Source organism: Trachypithecus francoisi, unplaced genomic scaffold (genome assembly GCF_009764315.1).
Source record: "Trachypithecus francoisi isolate TF-2019V2 unplaced genomic scaffold, Tfra_2.0 Lachesis_group9, whole genome shotgun sequence".
Taxonomy (NCBI): Eukaryota; Metazoa; Chordata; class Mammalia; order Primates; family Cercopithecidae; genus Trachypithecus; species Trachypithecus francoisi.
Genome location: NW_022681474.1, coordinates 27,964,286 through 27,984,666, shown reverse-complemented (window position 1 = coordinate 27,984,666; position 20,381 = coordinate 27,964,286). Strand labels below are relative to the sequence as shown.

Sequence of the window (20,381 nt, the reverse complement as noted above, 5' to 3'; positions counted from 1 at the left end):
GAGTTACCCAAAATGGAGAATTGTATTCCCTTGTGTCTAGAGATGCAAACCAAATAGGCTTGTAACAAACATAAAGTATAGGGCACTCATCACAATAGCTCACATTTCATTAAATAGGGATAGGGCTTTTTGGCTAACCATCTTCTCTAACTTCTTTGTGAGAAAAGTGTGACCTTACACATACCTTGAATATGACTGCAAAACTGAACCAGTTTTGACAAGTTTCTGAAAAGACTTTTGACAGTCTGTTTTCCTGGGTCAGGTTTTTTTTTTTTTTTTTAAGCATTGAAATACGATCATTATACTCAGTAATAAGTAACAGTTGCTGAGGCATACAGAGGATATAACACTCTGGAAAAATAATGCAAATACAGTCTGTTGGCGGTCATTCCAGTATTGGAGCAGAAAGTTACATTAAAGGAGACAAATTCATAAAAGGATCCTCATGTACTGAGAATTCCATCTTAAATGCAAACCAAATACACTTTAAGCTAGCATGACAATATCTAGAAAGACAAATGCTTGCACATAATTTAAAATAGTGAGCCTTCAAAAAACCACCAACTGTTAAATATACAGACATCACTCCCAAATTAATCAGTTTTAAATTACAGCCATGTTTTTAAGGTTGTAATTCCGACTAGAAATATTTTGAGAAAAACTAGGTTTTGTGGTAATTTTAAAGCTTTATTTTTTCAAGAGTATTTCATCTTTTCAAAAATAGGTCTAAAAGCCAGGAGCATAAAATATTTGAAAATTAAGATTAAAAATAAACACACTTTTAAAAGTCTTGTACTTTCTCACAGGTTTGCTTTATACTTAGCACTAAAAATAATAAGGGATTATAACAGGCTAGGTAAAGCACCTCTGTGTTATTTATCCTTTTAGACTTAATTCTTTGCTATTAGTCTATTTTGGTGCCATTTGACAATTTGGTATGAATGAAGGTAAATCTATATATAATGTGTGGTCACAGTTTTTAACTTATACATGTGTATATACATATATACACACAAACAATTTTATATTTTAAGCATATAAGAAAGAACACATGCTATATTGATAGAGAATATATTTTTCAATGTTGGAAATCTTATATTATTCCATTCAAGAAAAAAATTACCAAGATGGATATAGCTGATTTAAATTATTATGTTATTGCTGCTTATTCTTGGACTTTAAAAATATTTGAACCATCATATATATAAATTCAGTCCACATGTAAATAAGACATTGTACATACTTGATTTATTATTGCCTGTTACTTTTTCTCTATCAATTCCCTCAAAATCAGTGTTATGCAGATTTACTGTGTTAAACTATAATTCCATTCCTTCATCCTTTAGAGACATATAAATTAAATTTCTGAGAGTAGCTAATATATGCTATGATTCTTTAAAGTCAATATACCACAGTCTGATCCAATCTAGTCTAGGCAGAAAGATATAGTAGGTCAAATTTGGAACTTAAAACATAGGGCTTCTTCAGGTTTATTTAAGCTTGCTAAAAAAATCAAAGCCCATCAAGCTAGTTAGCCTCTGTGTATCATACTGCTATCAATGGAAGTTCTCACTTTTCAAAAGTAACAAGGGTCCACACAGTTGTCTGGAAGAAAATTGATCTTGCAAGTACGTCATGTCTATTCAACACCAAATTTACTAGGTTCAACATGGAGCATTCAATCAGAGCATGTGTCTGTAAGAACCAAGCTCATGTTCATGTGATTATTCCGGCTGGGCCAATGGGTTGCTTAGGGCTCTGTAGGAAAGATTTAAAGCAAAGTAGTAAAGCTGTTTTCAATCAGTATTTAATGTGTACTTCCTGTCACCTTGAATCAGTAGTAAAACAGTATTTTCTGAAGTGGGGATGCTGTTATCAAATGTCAAGTGAGGTTTAGGGGGATTCCATGGTCAATTAAGTTTGCAAAATGCTAGTTAAATAGGTTTTCTTGCAGCAGGACTTCTCAGCATGCTAACTTGCATTGTGACACTGAAAAGGAGACTATAAAGTGCAATGTATCATAAATATACAAACACACATAAACATCTAAAAGTGATATACTAAGATGTCAACAGTGATTATCTTTGGGTAGTGTGATTGGGGAGTTTATTTTTTCTTTATCGTTTTACGATTTTTCTTTAACAAACATCTGTTTTTTTTGTTTGTTTGTTTGGTTTTTTGTTTGAGACGGAGTCTTGCTCTGTCACCCATGCTGGAGTGCAGTGGCACAATCTCGACTCACCACAACCTCCGCCTCCTGGGTTCATGCCATTCTCCTGCCTCAGCCTCCCAAGTAGCTGAGACTACCGGCGCCCGCCACCACGCCCAGCTAATTTTTTGTATTTTTAGTAGAGACAGGGTTTCACCATGTTAGCCAGGATGGTCTTGATTTCCTGACCTCGTGATCCACCCACCTCGGCCTCCCAAAGTGCTGGGATTACAGGCGTGAGCCACTGTGCTCAGCCTAAACTTTTAAAAGATTCATTTAAGGATAGTTTACCATGCCTACTCCTGAAAGAACCTGGGTCAGTTTAGAGTTTGACATCTATTGAGAAAAGAAATTTAATGATGAGAACTGAACAGAGTCAGCTTTAAGGAATAAAAGGATATTTAGATATTAAAACTGTAAACAGATTTAAGTACTTGATTTCTTTCTAAAAAAAATCCAGCAGTTTATTAAAAGGCTGGTGGACAACCTTCTGCACTACATAAGCACACTTTGACCATAGAAGACATTTAAACTCATCTCCGAGAAGCCGCCTTACTGGTTTATAACTCTTTAGTTGATTTGTTAACATTTAACTTGTAACTGGTTGCAGAAAAGCATGTTTGTTGTATCATGAAATACTCTACAAACAAGCAAAAAAGTAGCTTTTCTTGGAAGAAAGTCTGGGGAAAATGGCAAGGCTGATCGAGCTCTGGCATCAGGAGGAGACGTTCTATGGCATTCAAGATACTGTTGACTGAGGGCATCCTTTCTTAGGTCCTGAAACTCCAGTCTGAGTAGCTGAAAAACTGTTTCTTACTTTGCTTATTTACAATCTTATATTTCCATTGTTATCTTTCCTTCCTCTTCTAAAGTCTTTCTTTCTTCTCTCTCTTGAGAGAGAGGGCAAGACAAAGCAAAGAGGCCAGTTCTCTAGATTCCTGGCCTCTTGATGGAGTCTCCAGTGTTGTCAGACCATAGATACCTCCTTTTCTTATTTAAGAGTTTTAAAAGTGTAGGCAGTAACTGTGGCCCACTGCTGTCTGGCAATGTCTCTTTCTAATGATGCAAGACCGCATCTTCTGACTGTTGACTAAAGTCAGAGAGGATAGGCATCCTACAAAACTCCCCCAGGCCCACAGCTTCCTCCTCCCACCCTCTCTTCCATTCTCACTGATCTCCAGGAGAGTCTGAAGGCCAAAAATGGAACAGAAACCAAAGAAAGGGGATCCTTCTTTCCACCGAGTCCAGAGACAAATATTCAACATTTCTAATTTTCTTAAGTGTGTCCTGACTTTCCATATCTGTCAAACAATTGAATGACATCTTTTTGTTGCTTTTTAAATGACAGAATTCCTTCTTACACTTTTGCCCTGAGTTTCATTTCATTTTCAAACATGAATCAGGGACACATTTTCAGAAGATAAGTCATATATGTTTCATTTTGTTCACTTCATGATAAGCCACAGTCTTCCTCCTCTGTTCTCGTCTGCTAAAGAGAAACCTGGGATGATGACAAAATAGAGGACCAAGCTATACATTCTTATCCCAGAAATTCATTACTAGAATGTGTGATAGTGACAAAGCCCATTGCACATGATAATCTAGTCATCAGATTGAAGTAGTTTTTTGAAGTGTTTTGAATTCCACAGAATTCATACATGTATAAGTTGTCTATATGAGTCTGAGATTTTGAAAATATAAACCAGCCCACTAAACATGAATGAAAACATAGATGAGTTAACTGTATCTGCTTTACAATGTATGCACATACTGCATTATATCTTCATAATGAAAAGTGCTACGTATTATAAACAATACTCCATTACATTTCCATAAGTGGCTTAAGATAATACAATAACATTGAGTTAACCTTCAAAATTGAAGGCAATAAACAACACAGCAGAAGGAACTAACAACAGCTTTAAAAACAAACTATTCATTTTCCATATCTATAAAAGAAATTAGTCAACTTATAAAATGCTATCTTTCCTAAGTCCTTCTATTATGCATCTTATCTAATTTTGCTATTTAAACTGCAACATATCAGAAAAATAAAAGGTATTTACTAGCTCTACAGATCACTTGCCTAATTGTATGGAATATAGCAGAGATGATGAGCTCATTGTGGACTGCAACAGCCATATAGCGGGGCTCATGGAATGCCGATGGGACTGTCCGCACTGCATAGCAGAGATAAACACCCCACAAGAGGAATAAAAATTCAGCTGTGAAAATAACAAACAAACCATTTTCATCAGTTTTATAGGTGAAGAAAAAATGAAATTATAATTCTTTAGCATGCATTTTGTCTATTATTAAATGTAAGCTTTTTAGAAATAGATGGATTAGAAAGTCTTATTCACATACAAATACAAATGCCATATATTTTTAAATTTCATTCAGTTTATGGAATATTTTTCAAAGGCACACTTCATTGTTATTGCATTTCATTTAAATGTATACTTTGTTGTAATAGCATTCAGAATCTTCTAATGTTTTGCTAATACCTTGCTTTTTCCTAAAACCATTATAAAATAGATTTCCATATCCCCAACCTAAGTTTAGGATGCTCGTGGAATACTCGGGTCACAATAAAGTTACTAAGGCAACAGCAACAAAATTTTAGAACATGTTTATATGCAGCTTCTAGAAATTTAAGTTCTAACTGCACTAAGCCCAGTACAATAAGTAAAGATACCATTGCCAGCTATGTGAGAACACAGGTTGCTAAACATTCAGTGGCATATTTTATAAATAAAACCTTGTTTTGTCACACATGACAGAAATCATGTCTTCTGTGGGTTGAGTGTGGAAAGGTTTAGTAAAATTCACAATTGCCTTGTTTGATCACTGAAGTCAGAAGAGACGAGCACAGTGTAGCAGCTAAGAATGAGGACTTCGGCACCATGTTAGACATAATCCTAACTCTGGCTCTATCCTTAAATAACTTGGCACCATCTTAGACAATTTACTTAACCTCTCTGGTCAATTTCTTCATCTGGAAAATGAAGTTAATAAAAGTATGTATTTCATGTGATTATGTGCTAATTAAATCAAGTAATGCATATAAAGCACTTAACATAGTTTCTGACATGTAGTAATTGTTAAATAAATGGTTTTTATTATTAAACGTTTCATTTGACACTTTTCCCAAACTAAATATTGCTATTTCATCTCATTTGGAGTGATAATCTGTACAACCCATTTTATCTGTCTTAGTGGTATGAACTTTCTGGAAGATAATGTCTAATTAATAAGAAAGTTCTAACTTGGAGAAAACATTTCATCAAATGCATTATCTAGATAGAACTTTCTTGTCAACAGAAACATTGAAATCCACTCAAAACATGGATCATCCATCCAAAAACCAAGGTGTTTTCCTTGCCAAAGTTTCAGTTTATTTCAATCAGCATTTCAACAATAGGTACGGCCTTAATTTTTCAAAATCTCTTAAATAAACAAATGTCTCAGGAGCTACTCTAAAACCCTGATGTAGCCAGAAAACAAATAAAAAAATTAACGTCACTCTGAACTCTCCATGAGATCTAGTGTAGGTCTGTCTTATTCAGCATGGTGGACTTTGGCCATACTATGAATGTTTCCAGCCAAGTTTTATTGGATCGAGAAAAGGGAATCGGGTAACTCTGAGATTTTCTTTTTTTTCTTTTTTTTTTTTTTAAACTTTTTGAATGCTCCTTTTATTTTTCTTTATTTTTATTTCTTTAAGGTAAAGACTTTTTTTTATTATTATACTTTAAGTTCTAGGGTACATGTGCACAACGTGCAGGTTTGTGACATATGTATACATGTGCCATGTTGGTGTGCTGAACCCATTAACTTGTCATTTACATTAGGTATATCACCTAATGCTATCCCCCCCTCAACTACCCCCACCCCACAACAGGCCCTGGTGTGTGATGTGCCCCTTCCCCTGTACAAGTGTTCTCATTGTTCAATTCCCACCTATGAGTGAGAACATGTGGTGTTTGGTTTTCTGTTGTTGTGATAGTTTGCTGAGAATGATGGTTTCCAGCTTCATCCATGTCCCTGAAAAGGACATGAACTCATCCTTTTCTATGGTTGCATAGTATTCCATGGTGTATATGTGCCACATTTTCTTTTTTTTTTTTTTTTTTTTGAGACGGAGTCTCACTCTGTCGCCCGGGCTGGAGTGCAGTGGCCGGTTCTCAGCTCACTGCAAGCTCCGCCTCCCGGGTTCATGCCATTCTCCTGCCTCAGCCTCCTAGTAGCTGGGACTACAGGCGCCCGCCACCTCGCCGGGCTAGTTTTTTGTATTTTTTAGTAGAGACGGGGTTTCACCGTGTTAGCCAGGATGGTCTCGATCTCCTGACCTCGTGATCCGCCCGTCTCGGCCTCCCAAAGTGCTGGGATTACAGGCTTGAGCCACCGTGCCCGGCCTGTGCCACATTTTCTTAATCCAGTCTATCACTGATGGACATTTGGGATGGTTCCAAGTCTTTGCTATTGTGAATAGTGCCACAATAAACACACGTGTGCATGTGTCTTTATAGCAGCATGACTTATAAGCCTTTGGGTATATACCCAGTAATGGGATGGCTGGGTCAAATGGTATTTCTAGTTCTAGATCCTTGAGGATTCACCACACTGTCTTCCACCACAATGGTTGAACTAGTTTACAATCCCACCAACAGTGTAAAAGTGTTGCTATTTCTCCACATCGTCTCTAGCACCTGTTGTTTCCTGACTTTTTAATGATTGCCATTCTAACTGATGTGACATGGTAATCTCATTGTGGTTTTGTTTTGCATTTCTCTGATGGCCAGTGATGATGAGCAGTTTTTCATGTGTCTGTTGGTTGCATAAACATCTTTTTTTGAGAAGTGTCTGTTCATATCCTTTGCCTATTTTTTGATGGAGTTTTTTTTTTCTTGTAAATTTGTTTGAGTTCTTTGAAGATTCTGGATATTAGCCCTTTGTCAGATGAGTAGATTGCAAAAATTTTCTCCCATTATGTAGGTTGCCTGTTCACTCTGATGGTAGTTTCTTTCACTGTGGAGAAGCTCTTTAGTTTAATTAGATCCCATTTGTCAATTTTGGCTTTTGTTGCCATTGCTTTTGGTGGTTTAGACATGAAGTCCTTGCCCATGCCTATGTCCTGAATGGTATTACCTAGGTTTTCTTCTAGGGTTTTTATGGTTTTAGGTCTAACATTTAAGTCTCTAGTCCATCTTGAATTAATTTTTGTATAAGGAGTAAGGAAGGGATCCAATTTCAGCTTTCCACATATGGCTAGCCAATTTTGCCAGCACCATTTATTAAATAGGGAATCTTTTCCCCATTTCTTGTTTTTGTCAGGTTCATCAAAGATCAGATAGTTGCAGATGTGTGGTATTATTTCCGAGGGCTCTGTTCTGTTCCATTGGTCTATATCTCTGTTTTGGTACCAGTACCATGCTGTTTTGGTTACAGTAGCCTTGTAGTATACTTTGAAGTCAGGTAGCATGATGCCTCCAGCTTTGTTCTTTTTGCTTAGGATTGTCTTGGCAATGTGGGCTCTTTTTTGGTTCCATATGAACTTTAAAGTAGTTTTTTCCAATTCTGTGAAGAAAGTCATTGGTAGCTTGATGGGGATGGCATTGAATCTATAAATCTATAAATTACCTTGGGCAGTATGGCCATTTTCACGATATTGATTCTTCCTACCCATGAGCATGGAATGTTCTTCCTTTGTTTGTGTCCTCTTTTATTTCACTGAGCAGTGGTTTGTAGTTCTCCTTGAAGAGGTTCTTCACATCCCTTGTAAGTTGGATTCCTAGATATTTTATTCTCTATTTCCCATTGTGAATGGGAGTTCACTCATGATTTGGCTCTCTGTTTGTGTGTTATTTGTGTAAAAGAATGCTTGCGATTTTTGCACATTGATTTTGTATCCTGAGACTTTGCTGAAGTTGCTTATCAGCTTAAGGAGATTTGGGGCTGAGACGATGGGGTTGTCTAAATATACAATCATGTCGTCTGCAAACAGGGACTATTTGACTTCTTCTTTTCCTAATTGAATACCCTTTATTTCTTTCTCTTGCCTGATTGCCCTGGCCAGAACTTCCAACACTAGGTTGAATAGGAGTGGTGAGAGAGGGCATCCCTGTCTTGTGCCAGTTTTCAGTGGGAATGCTTCCAGGTTTTGCCCATTCAGTATGATATTGGCTGTGGGTTTGTCATAAATAGCTCTTATTATTTTGAGATATGTTCCATCAATACCGAATTTATTGACGGTTTTTAGCATGAAGGGCTGTTGAATTTTGTCAAAGGTCTTTTCTGCATCTATTGAGATAATCATGTGGTTTTTGTCTTTGGTTCTGTTTATATGCTGGATTATGTTTATTGATTTGCATATATTGAGCCAGCCTTGCATCCCAGGGATGAAACCCACTTGATCATGGTGGATAAGCTTTTTGATGGGCTGCTGGATTCAGTTTGCCAGTATTTTATTAAGGATTTTGCATCGATGTTCATCAGGGATATTGGTCTAAAATTTTGTTTTTTTGTTGTGTCTCTGCCAGGCTTTGGTATCAGGATGATGTTGGCCTCATAAAATGAGTTAGGGAGGATTCCCTCTTTTTCTATTGATTGGAATATTTTCAGAAGGAATGGTGCCAGCTCCTCCTTGTACCTCTGGTGGAATTGGACTGTGAATCCGTCTGGTCCTGGACTTTTTTTGGTTGGTAGGATATTAATTATTGCCTCAATTTTGGAGCCTATTATTGGTCTTTTCAGGGATTCAACTTCTTCCTGGTTTAGTCTTGGGAAGGTATATGTGTCCAGGAATTTATCCATTTCTTTTAGATTTTCTAGTTTATTTGCGTAGAGGTGTTTATAATATTCTCTGATGGTAGTTTGTATTTCTGTGGGGTCAGTGGTGATATCCCCTTTATCATTTTTTATTACATCTATTTGATTCTTCTCTATTTTCTTCTTTATTAGCCTTGCTAGTGGCCTATCAATTTTGTTGATCTTTTCAAAAAATAGCTCCTGGATTCATTGATTTTTTTGAAGGGTTTTTTGTGTCTCTATCTCCTTCAGTTCTGCTCTGATCTTAGTTATGTCCTGCCTTCTGCTAGCTTTTGAATATTTTTTTTGCTCTTGCTTCCCTAGTTCTTTTAATTGTGATGTTAGGGTGTCAATTTTAGATCTTTCCAGCTTTCTCTTGTGGGCATTTAGTGCTATAAATTTCCCTCTACACACTGTTTTAAATGTGTCCCAGAGATTCTGGTATGTTGTATCTTTGTTCTCATTGGTTTCGAAGAACATCTTTATTTCTGCCTTCATTTCGTTATGTACTCAATAGTCATTCAGAAGCAGGTTGTTCAGTTTCCATGTAGTTGAGCAGTTTTGTGTGAGTTTCTTAGTCCTGAGTTCTAGTTTGATTGCACTGTGGTCTGAGAGACAGTTTGTTATAATTTCTGCTCTTTTACATTTGCTGAGGAGTGCTTTACTTCCAACTATGTGGTCAATTTTGGAATAAGTGTGATGTGGTGCTGAGAAGAATGTATATTCTGTTCATTTGGGGTGGAGAGTTCTTTAGGTGTCTATTAGGTCTGCTTGGTGTAGTTCTGAGTTCAATTCCTGGATATCTTTGTTAATTTTCTGTCTCGTTGATCTGTCTAATGTTGACAGTAGGGTGTTAAAGTCTCCCATTATTATTGTGTTGGAGTCTAAGTCTCTTTGTAAGTCTCTAAGGACTTGCTTTATGAATCTGGGTGCTCCTGTATTGGGTGCATATATATTTAGGATAGTTAGCTCTTCTTGTTGAATTGATCCCTTTACCATTATGTAATGGCCTTCTTTGTCTCTTTTGCTCTTTGTTGGTTTAAAGTCTGTTTTATCAGAGACTAGGATTGCAACCCTTGCCATTTTTTTGTTTTCCATTTGCTTGGTAGATCTTCCTCCATCCCTTTATTTTGAGCCTATGTGTGTCTCTGCATATGAGATGGGTCTCCTGAATACAACACACTGATGGTCTTGACTCTTTATCTAATTTGCCAGTCTGTGTCTTTTAATTGGAGCATTTAGTCCATTTACATTTAAGGTTAATATTGTTATGTGTGAATTTGATCCTGTCATTATGATGTTAGCTGGTTATTTTGCTCTCTAGTTGATGCAGTTTCTTCCCAGCATTGATGGTCTTTACAATTTGGCATGTTTTTGCAGCGGCTGGTACCAGTTGTTCCTTTCCATGTTTAGTGCTTCCTTCAGGAGCTCTTGTAGGGCAGGCCTGGTGGTGACAAAATCTCTCAGCATTTGCTTATCTGTAAAGGATTTTATTTCTCCTTCACTTATGAAACTTAGTTTGGCTGGATATGAAATTCTGGGTTGAAAATTCTTTTCTTTAAGAATGTTGAATATTGGCCCCCACTCTCTTCTGGCTTGTAGAGTTTCTGCCAAGAGATGTGCTGTTAGTCAGGTCTGGTTACCCACAAAGGGAAGCCCATCATTCTCTTTGGCTGTCCTTGACATTTTTTCCTTTGTTTCAACTTTGGTGAATCTGACAATTATGTTTCTTGGAGTTGCCCTTCTCGAGGAGTATCTTTGTGGTGTTCTGTGTATTTCCTAAATTTGAATGTTGCCCTGCCTTGCCAGGTTGGGGATGTTCTCCTGCATAATATCCTGCAGAGTGTTTTCCAACTTGGTTCCCTTCTCCCGGTCACTTTCAGGTATACCAATCAGACGTAGATTTGATCTTTTCACATAGTCCCATATTTCTTGGAGGCTTTGTTCATTTCTTTTACTCTTTTTTCTCTAAACTTCTCTTCTTGCTTCATTTCATTCATTTGATCTTTAATCACTGATACCCTTTCTTCCAGTTGATCGAATTAGTTTCTGAAGCTTGTGCATTTGTCATGTAGTTCTCGTGCCATGGTTTTCAGCTCCAACAGATCATTTAAGGACTTCTCTGCGTTATTTATTCTAGTTAGTCATTCGTCTAATCTTTTTTCAAGGTTTTTAGCTTCTTTGCAACAGGTTCGAACTTCCTCCTTTAGATCGGAGAAGTTTGATTGTCTGAAGTCTTCTCTTAACTCGTGAAAGTCATTCTCCATCCAGCTTTGCTCCGTTGCTGGCGAGGAGCTGCATTCCTTTGAAGGGGGAGAGGCACTCTGATTTTTAGAATTTTCAGCTTTTCTGCTCTGTTTTTTCCCCATCTGTGTGGTTTTATCTACCCTTGTTCTTTGATGATGGTGACGTACAGATGGGGTTTTGGTGTTGATGTCTTTTCTGTTTGTTAGTTTTCCTTCTAACAGTCAGAAACCTCAGCTGCAGGTCTGTTGGGGTTTGCTGGAGGTCCACTCCAGACTGTTTGCCTGGGTATCAGCAGTGGAGACTGCAGAAGAGAGAATACTGCTGAACAGCAAATGGTGCTGCCTGATCATTCCTCTGGAAGCTTCGTCTCAGAGGGGTACCCAGCCATGTGAGGTATCACTCTGCCCCTACTGGGGAGGTCCCTCCCAGTTAGGCTACTGGGGGTTCAGGGACCCACTTAAGGAGGCAGTCTGTCTGTTCTCAGATTTCATGCTCCATGCTGGGAGAACCATTACTGTCTTCGAAGCTGTCAGACAGGGACATTTAAATCTGCAGAGGTTTCTGGTGGCTTTTGTTCGGCTATGCCCTGCCCGCAGAGGTGGAGTCTACAGAGGAAGGCAGGCTTCCTTGAGCTGGAATGGGCTCCACCCAGTTCGAGCTTCCCGGCTACTTTGTTTACCTACTCAAGCCTCAGCAATGGCGGGCACCCCTCCCCCAGCCTTGCTGCCACCTTGCAGTTAGATCTCAGACTCCTGTGCTAGCAGTGAGTGAGTCTCCGTGATTGTGGGACCCTCTGAGCCAGGCATGGGATATAATCTCCTGGTGTGCCGTTTGCTAAGATCCTTGGAAAAGCACAGGATTAGGGTGGGAGTGACCCAATTTTCCAGGTGCTGTATGTCACGGTTTCCCTTGGCTAAGAAAGGGAATTCCCTTACCCCTTGCGCTTCCTGGGTGAGGCGATGCCTTGCCCTTCTTCGGTTCTCACTCGGTGGGCTACACCCACTGTCCTGCATCCAATGTCTGACACGCCCCAGTGAGATGAACCCAGTACCTCAGTTGGAAATGCAGAAATCACCCATCTTCTGGATTGCCCACACTAGGAGCTGTAGACTGGAGCTGTTCCTATGTGGCCATCTTAACTCTGAGATTTTCATGTATAATTTCCTTTCCCAACTCTTGTATTTCTGTCCATGGAATTACTGTTGCCTTCTTTACCTAGGTTTGAAATCTGTGCCTTTCATTTCTACATTTCTTTCTTTGAGTCATTTCTCACATGTATTAATTCTTCTCAATGCCCACAATAACAATCTTTGCCTAAGCCCCTATCAGTTTACTCTTTATTTGTTGAAATTTTTTTTTTCAAGGGCTCATCTAAACCTGACTTTGTAATTGGTCTAATTGTCCCACAGAACTGATGTTTGTGGTTTCTTTGAATAAAAATATAAATTGATCCTCCCAGTCTTAAAATTTGAAAAGGTTACATTTGTCATATCTGAGTTCCTTTTCTAGGAAACCAACCATCAGTCCTTCAGATAGTATCAAGGAGCTGAAACTTACCAGATCACTGCATCTGGACAATGAGACACCAGATCCCTCACCCATCGTGATTGCCTAACCAACCACCTGCTTCCTGTTGATCAACTTCTCTTTGTTATCCCTCCCTAATTCCTGTTTTCCACATATGGTTACATTTCTTCCCTGCTATATAAACCTCTAATTTTAGTCAGGAAGATGGAATTGAGACTGATCTCCCATCTCCTTGGCTATAGTACTTGATTAAAGCCTTCTTCCCTGGAAATATTGTGTCTCGGGGATTGGCTTTCTGTAGAGTGATCAGTAGGACCTAGACTGAAACCCTGGCATTTCAGTGACAGTTTCACCTGTGTTAATACATTCTTCGTAACAGTAACAGGTTCGTTTTTCTGAAACTCCATTTTGATCATATCAGGACTTGTCCACATCTGTGCCATGGCATTTGGGTTAACACAGTCACATCTCCATTAGAAGGTTCATGCATACTGGGCTGGGTGTGGTGGCTCACACCTGTAATCCCAGCACTTTTGAGAGGTTGAGGCAGGTGGATCAGGCTAGTCAGTAGTTCAAGACAAGCCTGGCCAACATTGGTGAAACCCTGTATCTACTAAACATTCAAAAATTAGCCTGGCATGGTGGCACATGTCTGTGGTCCCAGCTACTCAGGAGGCTGAGGCAGGAGAATTGCTTGAAATCAGGAGGTGGAGGCTTCAGTGAGCTAAGGTCATGCCACCGTACTCCAGCCTGGGTGACAGAGTGAGATTCTGCCTCAGAAAAAAGAAAAAAAGAAAAAGAAAAGATTCTTGCATACCTACTTACAACCCTGGAAATAATTCCTGTCCCAAAGGAAGACCTTATGGCTTTACTTTCAAGGCTGTCTTACTGCACAGCCTTCATGTCAGCTGCCCACATTGCTTGACTTTATTTTTGCTTGTGGTTGACCTTGACTTCTACTGTGGTCTCCGGTCTTCGGGTTAGCCTTCTGTGAGGTGTCAATGCATCTTCATTCAGAAATTTTCAGTGGCTCACTATTTCACAAATCCTGTTATCCTGGCATTTCTAGCCCTCTACAATTTGACTTCATAATATATATGTAACATGACATCTCAGTACTCCCCAGCATAAACTCTGAGCAGACCTAGAAGATCTCTTTGTCCTCTGAACACTCCAAATCTCTCCCTCTCTCTCTCTCTCTCTCTATATATATATATACACACACACACACACACACACATATATATATATATAGTTGTTTTGTTGTTGTTGTTGTTGTTGAGACAGGGTCTTGCTCTGTCACCCAGGCTGGATGACAGTGTGTGATCCTGGCACATCGTAACCTCTGCCTCCAGGGTTCAAGTGATTCTTGTGCCTCAGCCATCTGAGCAGCTGAGATTACAGGCATGAGCCACCATGCCCGGCTAATTTTTGTAATTTTAGTAGAGACAGGGTTTTGGCATGTTGGCCAGGCTCATCTCAAACTTCTGGCCTCAAGCAGCCCACTCACCTTGGCCTACCAAAATGCTGGGGTTATAGGCATGAGCCACTGCTCCTTGCCTGTTCCAAATCTTGGTCTTGCTTCTGAGCTATTGGTCTTGCTCACACTATTGCTCTCATTTCTACTGGGAGCTAGAATTTCAGGTGGAAAAATCATAATCAATTTTTTAATGTCCAATTCAAGTCCTATTTCTATCACAAAGCCTCCTGAAATTATTCTAACCTACACTGAATTTTTTTCCCTCTAGTATCTTTATAGTTTTTATGTATACAGCACAATGCAGAGAATAATGCCACCTAACATATAATTGGAAGAAAATTGTTCATGGGGTCTTGTTAGTTGACACCCATCCCAACTAGTTATGAACTACGGGGCAGGAACTAAGTTTTTCAGTTTTTTTTCTCCCTTTGCCACATAGGTGGTAGCAACAGTACTGGGACAATGTAGATAAGATTTAGTAAATAATTGTTGAGTAAGTCTAAATGATGTCAGTTTCATGTTTAAGTCATTAGAGATGGAGACTTTCTGTTACCTTGCCCCTCCATCTAACATTGCAGGGCCTGTGAAAGGAAAATAAGTAAGAAGTCATTAGCCTACAGTTTCTATTTACTTGCATAAGGGTTCCAGGCATACAAACAAACTAAAGGTAGAAGCATTCTTTGTAACTGATTAATTGTGAAGGAAGCTTTAGCCAATCATAGCCAAATAGCTGATTGGTTTTGTAACCTGGGACCTCCCACTGGACAATATCCAAATAAGGCAAACACCTAGCTCTGGCCAATCAAGTAGTTTGTATTGTTTGGTTTTATTTTTTAAATTTTGCTTCCATCTCCAGCCTATAAAAGTTCAGTGCTCAGGCTGCCACAGCAAAACCCACAACCTCCCTTTGGTGTTGGTGCTTCCTGATTCATGAATTGATCTTTGCTCAGATAAACTGTTAGATTTTATTTTGTCTGAAGTTTTTCTTTAAACAGGCTTATAAGTGATCTAAAGATCATACTGGCATCATTAATTATGTTAATCTGAAACGGATACACTACTGAGTTTGTGGTACTGTGCTTGGCACAAAAGAATGGTGACTGCAAAAGTATTATTAAGTACCAGTAGGACAAAAATATGCTGTAGTGGAAGGATTCACATGTAGCTGCATTATGAAAACAGTATCTCCTGCTACTTACACAGTTTTTACATAATGTTATACTGAAGACTCAAAAAAAGAAAAGTAGTTATCAGGTTAATTAGTGTGCTACAATGGAGAATTATATTTAAAAATATAAGACAAAATAAGATTTCTCATAATAGCTCAGTTGAACATTAAAATCATTTCATTAGCAATATCAAACAATGTGCTGTAGCTGAAAAACAATTTATTATTCAAAGTACCAATTAAACTAAATGTGATATATAAAAGTTGTGCTTGGGGAAAAAAATCAGTTTCATATAATTAACCTCAGACTAGCACTGCAATTAGTAAAGAAAGTATGCAGATGTTACCAAATTTGCGGTGTTATTACGTGGGAGTTGAAATATGTTTTGTGCGTCTTCTTTAGAAAATAATTTCTGATGTTAAATAATTTTGATGAAAGGCATGAGTATAGTTACAAAAAGGATTGCATTTATATTTTGAGATCTAAAAAGGGCTTTCAGAAACTGAAGTCTTTTCTTTTTAATCTGCATGGAATAACACTCAGTTTAAAAGTTAACTACCATAGCCTTTGAAAAATTAATACACTATAAGGAAAGTATTTTCAAGTTATTTTTTTCAAACGACTGGGCCAGGCAAGGAAATGAAAACTAGTATAAATTCTTTGACACTGAAGATGCTCCAGTTGCATGATCCTAGACGACCCCCAAAAGCTGAGAGAAAAACAACTTCAAAGTGCAAATGCCACTCAAGCTGTGGTACTCTGATTTACCATGCTGCAAAGGCATTCTGTATTAACATTTTACCCTGCTTGGCCCCATTAAAAATTATCTTTACATGACATAAATAAGTATATAAATGATAAAACGTTTAGGTTTTATTTCCCAAGTGTCTCTTTTAATGTCCTCTTCCATTTTTCTCTGTATCCTATCTATTTAAAAACTTCATGGTTAAAGTGAAAAAAAAAATTTTACAATTCTACCCAGGTTAACTCATTTTGTTTTCTTTCTAACGACACAGTGGGCAGCACAGAGGTTATCACTAAATGTTAAATCTAACAACTTCAATAATTCTTGAATACCTTCAATTCCAGAATTCTAGGGTTCAGCTAGTATAAAGAAGCTTGAATATAAATAATAAGCATTTATATTATATTATAAGCCCTAGATATTCTGGGTGGTTGTCTGCCTTTTCTTTGGTTAAAATAAAGCTAATTATGAGTTACACTGATTAAAACAATGAGAATGTCTCTTCTATTCAATGAGAATGTCACTAATTAAGTTACAAGTGACTTGATTAAACCATGTAGTGAACAGGTACATTTCTGAGTGTCTGTGCTGCTGGGAAGCAGGTAGTTGGTGAGCTGCTGTTATTCTGCTGGCCTTAAAGTCAGTTTATTCAGCTCCGAGATAGAGAAGCATGCAGAAGACGTCGCAAGTACAGTGCATTTCACAACTAGGACAATGGAGGTTGGGTGTATGTTCCTTTCCCAGCTCTCTGGAAGCACAAAGCTCCAGGATGGGCGGGATGGGCTATACGATACGTCTGCAGAGAACCTCCATTCTCCAGCTTCACTCACTCTGTGAGCAGCAGATTGGAGGCTAGAATCTGAGTCTCTTAATTCCTGACCAGTGCTCCCTAAATGACATTCTTGACTGAGATTTTCTTAACCTTTGGAAATATTTTTATCCTACTGAAGAACACAAATATTTTTCCAGGTAGCAATTGTTTATTTAGAACAGCTGATACATTAATTAGAATTGAATAGCCTGTAGTAATTAAAGGAGCTCTCCTCAGAAGTCCTTTTTGTCCCCTCAATCAGTCTGATTTCATACCTGACATCTGTTGAATGGACCGAGCACTGTGCTAAATGTATTTTGTACATTATCTACCTTTGTGAAGGTTTTATTGTAGAACTTGTGACTCCTTTAATAAGGCAGAGGTAACAATTTTGAATTCTGAAATGTCAAGCTTGGGTCAGAGATACTGTTGGGAACACTGAGGAGTAACACAGTTAGTCATACCAACGGTATGAAGTCACATAGTGACTTGATGACTTTATTTCTATTCTCTTACTACTCCCTCGGAGCTGAGGGATCTCTGAGGCCAGAACGATTGGGAGTGGCCACACAGGCTGGCTTTTCTTCATTGTGTCTGTTCACACATTGCTAGAATGGGGACCAAGATTTTTTCCTTATTCTCCATTGCATCTTAAGTAAAAAGGGTGTAGAGGGTTCTCTCTCTCTGGCATATCCATTTTTTAGTTTCACATGGGGTGACAGAACTCTGGCAAAACTCAGCTACCTCAGAGCTTATGGATACACATTAAAGAGTGGGGACATGATGAGCTCACAAAGGCAGACTCGGATGGAAGTCCTCTCAGAGCACAGGGTCCAGGTCAGAGGAGCAGGCTGTGTCTTCCATTTCCTCTCTCTGTCTGATATGGCTTGGCTGTGTCCCCACCCAAATCTCATCTTGAATTGTAGCTCCCATAATTCCATGTGTTGTGGGAGAGACTCCCCACCCCACCATGGGAGACAACTGAATCATGAGGGTGGTTTCCCCCATACTATTCTCGTGGTGAATAAGTCTCATGAGATCTGATGATTTTATAAAGGGAAACCGCTTCACTTGGTTCTCATTCTCTTTGCCTGCCACCATGTAAGACATGTCTTTCACCTTCCACCATGATTGTGAGGCCTCCCCAGCCATGTGGAACTGTGAGTCCATTAAATTTTTTTTTTTAATACCCAGTCTCAGGTATGTCTTTATCAGCAGTGTGAAAACGAACTAATACACTGTCATTTGCATGGGTATTGTTGTTAGGGGAGGGAGCTGGATATGGGATCACTTGCTGCTATTATCAAAGTGTCTTTCTGCTTTTTGATCTTTTATGAAAGCCTGGTAGCTTTGACTAGTGATCTGCCTTCCCTCGGGCTGCATCGCTAGAAATTCACACATACTATTTGAAGTGCTAGCTGGCGGGCTACCATGAAGACTGCTGTGGGGGGGTTATTTATTTATTATTCACATTCTGCCTTTGTGGAAAACTGTTACACTTCTTTGAGGCACAGTTATTTGAACTATGCTAAAGGGCAAAGAGAAAGTAAAGCACTTTTCAGAAGAGGTAGTATATAAATAAGAACTCCCAGTTCCATCATTCTGAAGACACTCAAGCAAGTGCTTTGAGAAGCATGTGTAGTTTCTAGTGATAGAGCCCTAAGCCAAGACAATGTGGTCAAGCTTTTATCCTTTAATTGAAAATTAAAAATACTTGTTAAGGTCACACATGTCTCATGCCTGTAATCCCAGTAGCTTGGGAGGCTTGGGGAGGGAGGATTGTTTGAGGCCAGGAGTTTGACACCAGCCTGGTCAACAGAGCAAGTCTGTCTCTAATAAAAATAATGTTTTAAAAATTAGCTGGGCATATCATGGTGCACCTGTAGTCCCAGCTACTTGGGAGGGTGAAGCAGAAGAATGGCTTGAGTCCAGGAGTTCGAGGCTGCAGCGAGCTATGATCACACCACTGCACTCCAGCCGGGGTGACAGAGGGAGACTCTGACTCAAAAAAATGTTTTTAAATAAAAATGTATGTTTAAAATAGTAACAAGTAGTGCAGTGTGCATTAAGGCATATGATACACTGGAATAAAAGAAAATATACATAATGAACCTAAATAAAGAACATTAATCTGTCAGATGAAGAGGAAGTCTAATCTATTTTCTGCAACATTCATTAAATGGTGCTTATATCACACTTCACCTGCCATAATAAAGCCTAATCTTCTAGGGTAATTAAGTATTTAAAACCTTAAAAACAATTGCTATTTTAGAATTTCCTTATATAACTCAGCGAGAGAGTTGCTGTATTTTTCTCAGTTCTTTCTAAACATTGGCATATGACTAATTAAATTACTGAACACACTGCCTGGTTTTTTTGTGTGTGCGTGTTAAAAATATTGTACCAGGAAAGGGAAGAACAAAGGAGAAAAGCATGTCAATAAAGAAGAATAAAGACTGTATTTTCTATAATGGCAATATTTTATATTATGTGAAATCCATGGAAACTAATACTTTTGAACAGTGAACTAATCAATGCTGGAATTCACTAAAAGACAAATATTTAAAAATTTCCAAATGGAATTAGACTCAAGCCTATCACACCTGTTTAATTATTGCTTGTATTTTCATTTATGTCTTTCTTTTCAATGTGGTGAATAAAATACATAACAAGCGATGTCAAGCTCTGAGTTTCCAGAACCATGAGACTCCTCATGTATCTTCGGACTTTCACAACTATGAAGAGGTGGAAGGTAGGGGGAGAGAACTGAATTTATAACAGGGTTCCTATCAGGGAACAGTTATTATATCATATAAATGCTGTTGAGAAGAGTTAGGCTGTATCAGTGATACAGAAAGACAGAATTACAGGAGATAACAGAGGACAAATAGAAGCCTAGATAGGGCTTTTTGGATGTATTCTTATGCCAGGAGGGCAGTAAAATAGATTTATTCTCAATCACATAACTTTTTATAACATTTTGTCATCACTTAACTTCTGGAAGAAACTGTGGAAACAGCTCAGCGCTTGCCTGGGTCAATATTAAAGTGTGATGCACAGATTTAGTCACAGAAGGAAAGTTCTAAATGTCTTCAATGCTACCATTTATTAGCTACTTTTTTGTGGTCTTGTTGTTTCTTGCAGGTAAGGTAAGAATCTGCCTGCTTTTTCTAGCTTATCTTGGTCACTGGTTCTGCTTCAGTATCTTCAATGTATGTTCTAATGTGTAATCCAATTTGAGTGCTATTCAACTACATATGTCAATGGATGAACTCCATTACATCACTACCTCTGTTATTAAATAAATATATTTTCAATTTGAGTGCCCCATACTGGAGAACCTGCCTGCCTGGGATATCTAAACTTAGGTGTCAAGATGTGGT

General features: G+C 38.4%; 1 protein-coding gene across 1 annotated transcript in view; it reads right to left on the bottom strand.

The window, feature by feature from the left end:
* The window catches only part of GPR158 (G protein-coupled receptor 158), a 456,409-nt gene that overhangs the window by 8,865 nt on the left and 427,163 nt on the right, over nucleotides 1–20,381 (bottom strand). The window contains exon 8 of the mRNA XM_033208979.1: nucleotides 4,296–4,434. Within this exon, the coding sequence (XP_033064870.1) occupies nucleotides 4,296–4,434 (139 nt within the window). The remainder of the gene's footprint in view (nucleotides 1–4,295; nucleotides 4,435–20,381) is intronic.